This window comes from Centruroides vittatus, unplaced genomic scaffold (genome assembly GCF_030686945.1).
Source record: "Centruroides vittatus isolate TY-2023 unplaced genomic scaffold, ASM3068694v2 contig_723, whole genome shotgun sequence".
Classification (NCBI taxonomy): domain Eukaryota; kingdom Metazoa; phylum Arthropoda; class Arachnida; order Scorpiones; family Buthidae; genus Centruroides; species Centruroides vittatus.
In genome coordinates, this window is record NW_027122461.1 from 682,197 (window position 1) to 689,800 (window position 7,604).

At 32.2% G+C, this 7,604-nt stretch overlaps 1 protein-coding gene and 1 long non-coding RNA gene across 2 annotated transcripts; one reads left to right on the top strand and one right to left on the bottom strand.

Annotated features, from left to right (window-relative positions):
- The first annotated feature begins 1,032 nt into the window (after positions 1-1,032).
- On the top strand, positions 1,033-2,322 carry LOC136980755 (uncharacterized protein F54H12.2-like). Its single transcript, XM_067276948.1, has one exon. The coding sequence runs from the start codon at positions 1,033-1,035 to the stop codon at positions 2,320-2,322; it is 1,290 nt and encodes a 429-aa protein (XP_067133049.1).
- Positions 2,323-3,644: 1,322 nt separating this feature from the next.
- On the bottom strand, positions 3,645-3,895 carry LOC136980765 (uncharacterized). The gene is made up of 3 exons (XR_010881597.1): positions 3,882-3,895; positions 3,762-3,815; positions 3,645-3,696 (listed from the first exon to the last, which is right to left on the bottom strand). It is a non-coding gene; the product is annotated as an uncharacterized lncRNA (long non-coding RNA).
- Positions 3,896-7,604: the final 3,709 nt, after the last annotated feature.

The following is a 7,604-nucleotide window of genomic DNA, read 5'->3' on the forward strand; positions in this document are numbered from 1 at the left end:
AACGAATATTTTAATTTAGTGGAGAAAAATAGAAAGAGAGAAGTAATTAAGAAAGTTTATAAAGACGAAAAAATCTTTATTCCTATCGGATTATACTCGTCTCCCGAAAAATTTCTTAGCATTTTTAAGTATATAAAACTGGCGTTGCTGCCTAATAATAAAATTATTTTAAAAGTTCCGTGGAATATTTCTGTAGAATTTGGAGATGAATTGAAAGATTTTCTCGGATTTACGGCTACAAAATTTCCACCCGGCGAATATATAAGTCGCTATCCCATCGAAATGTCGGCGGGAATTTCGGAAATTTTTATTTACTCGAATATTATTTCTTCTCATCACGTAGGAGATATAACAGCGCCGTTATTAAGAGTTATACCCGTTATGGGCACGAAAGAAGATCAGATAGTCAAAGTTTATTCCAAACCTTTGTATTTTCCTATTAGGAAAAATTTTATCGAAACAATCGAAATCGAACTGAGATCTGCGAGCGGAAAAGAGATAGTCTTTTTCGGAGGAAAAACAATATTAATTTTATCTTTTAAACAGTTATAAATACCTGTTAGTTTAATATCTAGCATTAGTTTGTCTTTAAGAAGTGCAAAATGAAGCTCGATCCAAAAGCTTGTATAAATTACTACTGTAATCAAGCAGGAGGTACGTTATGGACTCCCGATTTATATTTGAGGCAACATTTGACGGGACGAGGTTATTTTGCGGGGCCTCAAATTCAGCGAGGGTATGGATTCTTCGCCGATCTTTTTAGAAAATCAGTACCGATTCTGGGCCGAATCGGATCGTATCTGGGGCGCAAAGCATTAAATTTTGCGTCGGGGGTTGGATCGGACGTAATTGCGGGGAAATCATTTAAAGAATCGGCAAAATCGCATCTAAAGGATATTGGCTCTGAAATTAAAGATGATGTAGTTAAAAAAGTGCAAGGCGGATCGGGTATAAAACGAAAGCGACCGAAGAGACTGAAGCAGACTCAGAATAAAAGACGGAAAGTACACGATATATTTTCGGAATAAGAAAATGGACCCGAATTCCTGCCCCTGCACCAAAAGCGAGCTCGACTTATTTAGCACCGTTTCGACGCAACTGGCCATCGACAATACTACAGAAGTTATTGTTCATCCCGTAGCAACAATATCGGATAGCCGTGCCCCGATAGAATTTTACATATCCGGTTCTGGCGAAAATTATATCGACTTGCATTCGATTTATCTCCACGTTCAAGCAAAAATTATTAAAAACGACGGAACGGACGTTTCTGCCGAAGAAAAGGTCGCACCTGTTAATTATTTTTTAAATAGTTTATTTTCTCAATGCAGCGTGTTTTTAAATGATAAACAAATAATTTCGCAGACTAATTACTGCTACCGATCTATTTTAGAAGCATTATTATTTTATTCAAAAGATGCGCAGGAAACTTTTTTAACGAGCGCATTATTTTATAAAGATACTGCGCAATATATGGACTCGTTAGACGATAATAATGAAGGATTGGCTAAAAGATTTAATATTGCTAAACAAAGTAAATTAATAGATTTAATCGGAAGGCTTCATATCGATTTGTCTAATCAACCTAAATTGTTAATTAATAACGTTGATTTAAGAATTAAATTAGAAAGATCTAAAGACGATTTTGCTCTAATGTCTACCAGCAATAATTATAAAATAATTATAAAAAACGCGTCTTTAAAAATTAATAAAGTAGACGTTAGTTCGTCTGTTCAAATTGGAATAGAAAAAGCGCTGCAAACAGGCATCATAAAAATGCCGTTTCGAAGAACGGATGTAAAAGTTTTTACCCTAAGTAGCGGAATACAATCTACTAATATCTCAAACGCCGTAATCGGCCAGCTGCCTTACAGAATGACTATCGGACTAGTTTCTAATACTGCATTTAATGGAAATGTAAAATATAATCCTTTCAATTTTAAAAATTACAATTTAAATTATATATGTTTATTAAAAGACAACCAAATGTTTCCGCCTCAACCATATTCTCCGGATTATGGAGGCAACGCCTATGGAAGGAATTTTATATCATTATTCGAAGATATAGGATGTATTAATCACCATAAATATACTAACATATCTTACAAAGAGTATAAAGACGGATATACTCTCTACAGTTTCGACTTAACACAGGATCGAGCCGCCTCCGAATCACATAAGAGTATAAATCAAATAGGAAACATCTCAATCGAATTTAAGTTCGCAACGGCATTACTAGAAACTGTAAACGTTATTTGTTTACTCGAATACAATAATACTCTAGAAATCGATGCTTCGAGGACTGTTTTTGTCGATTACTAATGAACACCATCACGCTGTGGAGGCTCGCATCCAGCGATCCGAAAATAAAAGAAACTTTTGGAGGAGTTTTTGCATCGGATGATTTACCTGTTTGCATCGCTAAGTATAAATCGTATATAATTAACTTAGACGAAAGAAATAAACCCGGAACTCACTGGATATCGGTATTCTTTGACGGAAAAATCTGTTTTTACTACGATAGTTATGGGATTAAGCCATCGAAACAGAATATAATAAATTTTATAACACGGAATTCTAAAACTTGTTGCTGGAATAATAACGTTCATCAGAGTTTATATTCGACGAATTGCGGCTATTTTTGTTTGTATTTTCTATATAAAATGAATAGAAACCAATGTTTAAACGAATTAAGTAAAACGGATAAAGTCTATAACGACGAATTTGTACAAAACTTTGTTAAACACCGTTTGTATTTAGCGCGCTCACTTACTGTAACGTATAACCAATGCTGTAATTCAATGAAAAATAATAAAAGCATTTAAAGTGTAAAAAAATTGATTTATTTTTTCAAAAATAAATTACAGGTGGGGGTATTGCCATATATCTGTAAATAAAAAAACCCAAAATTAAAAAATAAATATAATATTATTTACCGATTTTTATATAAGAATAAAATATATTTACTGTGTTTAAACATGTATGTCTTATACGAAAAAACATCGCACAGAGGACAGTGGGCGATAAAACGGGTATGGTCCGTACAGATGTTTAATAGTGGGGCACCATCCTGCGGCCGGCGACATTCATGCGGATAACCCATCCTGTGAATACTACACACCGTTTCCTTCGTCCGTTTTTTGGGAGGAGGGCAGTTGTGAGGGTATTTTTTTAGGTGGTTTGGACATGGAACCCTTATGTCGGAAGATTTCGGCACGCCGAAATCTTCTAGATCGAAGTATGGTATATACACGTTATAAATTTCACTCGTTAAATCTAAAAAATTTTTTTCAATTTTCCCTCCCTTATAATAAAAAATTTTATATTTTAAAAATAAATCATATAAAATTCGACAAACATTTTCACTTTTCTCCCACTCACCAAAAGGCCCTTCTTCGTATGCTAAATAAAGACCGTGTAAATGGTTGCCGAATCTTACATTTTTTTGATTAGAAAAATTTAACCACTCGAAAATAATATTTTCATTATAAAAATTAATTATATCGAATTCGTTCCAATTGCAAGCCACATACCCAACCTGACGACATAATGTATCGAACGCAAGACCCATATCCTTGATTGTAAATACCTCAAAATCTATAATTACTCCTATATTACATTTCTCCTCCTCCCTCGTATAGAAACGGTGTGGATGCATAGTCATCCACGCAGGATGTGAATCTATCCAGTCGTAATCTAATTTATATAAATATATATTATATAAAGAATAAAGAAAACCTTGCTTTTATTTTAGTACTCACATTTAAAATCGCAAGATCCATCGCGGACTGCAGGTATAGCAGAATTTACATTATCTAAAATATTTCTTTTTTTAAAAAAATATATTAATTAAATGTAGATATATAAAAAAATATACTTACAAGCCATCTTCTAGCTAAGATGCTTTAAGTTTGATGGAAACTTCTGGGTTCCGAGCGGTATTTATACAAAATTCGAGGGTATAAAAAACTTTCTAGCAACCGAGATCGTTTTCCTTAAACTTTCTAGAGACGTCGAAAATAAATTAGAGGTTTATAATCTGTGTCGACGGGTTGCTGAAGGGGTTATGAATGGCACAGTTAGATTATTTTCGCTGTCGACACGACGCAGTTTCCCGCTCAAAAATAAATTAAAGGGTTATAACCTGTGCTAACACAACACAGTTAAGTCGCAGAAATTTGTTGAAGGGGTTATGAATGACCCGGTTAGATTATTTTTCCTATCAAAAATGCTAACACGACGCAGTTTCCCGGTCAAAAATAAATTACGAAATTAGTTTGTCACTTTTTCCGCGTCAGAAATTAGATTTTTCTAGGACAAAAATTCGCCAAAAGCCTTACGAAATTAGTTCGGCAACACTTTTCCCGATCAAAAATAAATTTTTCTAGGACAAAAATTCGCCAAAAGCTTTACGAAATTAGTTTGTCGACACTTTTCCCGATCAAAAATAAATTTTTCTAGGACAAAAATTCGCCAAAAGCCTTTCCTAGTTAAAAATAAATTACGAAATTAGTTCGGCGACACTTTTCCCGATCAAAAATAAATTTTTCTGGGACAAAAATTCGCCAAAAGCCTTACGAAATTAGTTTGTCGACACAGTTTCACTTTTTCCGGGGCTAAAGGGTTTACTAAATTAGATTTTTTTAGGACAAAAGCCTTACGAAATTAGTTCTGCGACACAGTTTCCTGATAGACAGTCGTCGACTTTCCAGTTCTAACCGGTACAATCCGGTTAGATTAACTGCTATATATACTAGGACCAAGAGACCGTCCGACACATCTTGTCTACTACAAGTATCTCCAATACAACTAAGAAAACATGTCGTCAGATGCTGGTAAGAATTTATTATTTTTTATTATTTTAAAAATATTTTTATTAAATAGTATGTAATTTTAAATTTAGAAAATGAATTTGATTTTACCGTGAAACAGAGCGTCGGTAAAAAGAGGGGTCCGAAACCTAAAATTACCGAAGAACAGGAGTCGAAAAAGCAAAAATTTGACTTAGATCTAAGCGTGCATAATACTAAAACTTTGAAAATTCGGCCATTTAAAATTAAAATATGTGAAAATCAAGTAATGGAGGTTACAGAATTTCAGTCTACTGCATATGTTTCTCTGACAAGAACGAAAGGAAACTATCCGTCTAACAAATACAATATTAATGTTAAGGATTTTAAATTATATAAGAAGGCTTTCGATGCAATGGGCGAACATTTAGACGAAAATGTTTAATTTTATATTAAGAAAGAAAGCTTTTAGAGGATATGCGAAAACATACAGAGCGTTTATTGCAGAAAATGTTGATCCCGCAGTCTTTTTTGAAAAAATAACGCCGACTGTTTATAATATTTTAGCTAGCGATAATTTTGTGTGTAGAAGAAAATTTTTGATAAATTTAAAAACTAAATTTTTAAAATATTTAGAAGATGATATTGCAGAATATCAAGATGTATATTTTTCCAGCCGTGTTGAGCATATTTTATCCTCGTATATGATTAACGATAAATTAACTAATGCTTTCGATACGATTCTAAATTATATCGACGAATTTATTAAGTATGGATCGGGATGGATACTAAATGAAATTATATTCATAGATATTAATATTGGCATATATAAAAATGAAAGCGGGGGCTGCGGAAATATTATTCTTCCTAAATCTTTAGTTAATAAGCGTTGTGTATTAAATATAAAATGTTCGGACAATCAATGTTTTCTATATTGTATAATTGCACATTTGTATCCCGCAACCGGTAGAAACAGAAATTCTGTATATTTATATAGAAAATATTTAAAATATTTAAATACAAATCGTTTAAAATTTCCTGTAATCGTGAAAAATATTCCTATATTTGAAAAAAATAATTGTCTGACTATTAATGTTTATGGCTACGAAAAGAAATTAATTTATCCTATCTATATAAGCAAATTTCAATTTGAAAAAGAGATAAATTTATTGCTATATAAGTCGCACTATTTCTTGATTAGGAACTTCAATAGATTAATGTCCGATAAATTTTTACCTAGAAAATACTGTAAAAAATGTCTAAACGGATTCGAAAGAGAGTGTACTTTAAATGATCACGTTAAATTTTGTTCTAATCATAAATATCAAAAAGTATCAACCCCAAAAGGTGAGAATGCGATTGTAAAATTCCGGGCGATAGAAAAGGAATTATTCTTTCCCGTAGCGTGTTATTGCGACTTTGAATCAATTTTGGAAGAGGTTTCTTCCGATGAAATAGATCCGAGTGTTAGTTTTACTAAAAATATCCAAATTCATAAACCTATATGTTATTCTATTATAATTATCGAAAACGAAGATAAGATAATATATAGCAATTTTTATTTGGGTGATAACGCCGTTAATAATTTTCTAATCGATATCCAAAACCAGCTAAGTAATTTATTAGATATAATAAATCGCAACGTCGAAATTAATTTAAATAGTATTTCTAATATTTCGAAACATATATGCCATATTTGTAAGGAAAAATTTAATGATGATGATCTGCGCGTATTGGATCACAATCACCAGACAGGTGATATCCGCGGATACGCTCACAATCGATGCAATTTGAATTATCGATTAAAAACATTTATCCCGATTATACTTCATAATTTTTCGGGTTATGATTCGCATTTAATTTTTAAAAATATTCCTTCCAAATTATTTTCGAAAATTAAAATTATCCCCATAAATTCCGAAAAATTTACAACATTTTCATTAGATTATTATAAATTCATTGACAGTTTCCAGTTTTTAAATTCTAGCCTCGCCGTTTTAACCGAGAACTTAAAAAATGCGAATTATAATTTCCCAATTTTTAATCGTTTTTTTCGTCGCTGTACATATAGAGAATTATTATTAAGAAAGGGAATTTTTCCATATTCCTATTTTAAAAATAAGCGAATATTAGACGAAAAACAATTGCCTCCTAAAAAATGTTTTTATAACGAGTTATCGCAAGAAAATATTAGCGACGAAGATTACGATCACGCCCAATTAGTTTGGGAAAAATTTAACTGTAAAACTTTTAAAGACTATTTAAAATTATACCAATATGTCGATACTATATTATTGGCGGATATATTCCAGAATTTCAGAAAATTAAGTTTAACGTATTATAATTTAGATCCCGTATATTTTATAACTGCACCTGATTTAACATGGAATTGCGGTTTAAAAATGACAAAAATCCAATTAGAATTATTCAGTGACATCGAAAAGTATCAATTTATCGAACAAGCCATGCGAGGAGGAATTAGTTTGGCAGGGAAAAGATTTGCGCGAGCTAATAATCCGCTAATACCGCAAACATACGATAAAAATCTGCCTCATAATTATATTCTGTCGATAGACGCAAATAATCTTTACGGGTTTGTGATGAGCGCATACTTACCCGTAAATAATTTTAGATGGCTACACGAAGACGAAATAGACGCTTTAGACATACCTAATATATCAGATAAAAGTAGCATAGGATATATCTTAGAAGTCGATTTAAAATATCCCGAAACTCTTCATGATAGACACGATGACTTACCGCTTGCCCCAGAGCATATTTCGATCCCGTACGATTTATTATCTAATTATCAAA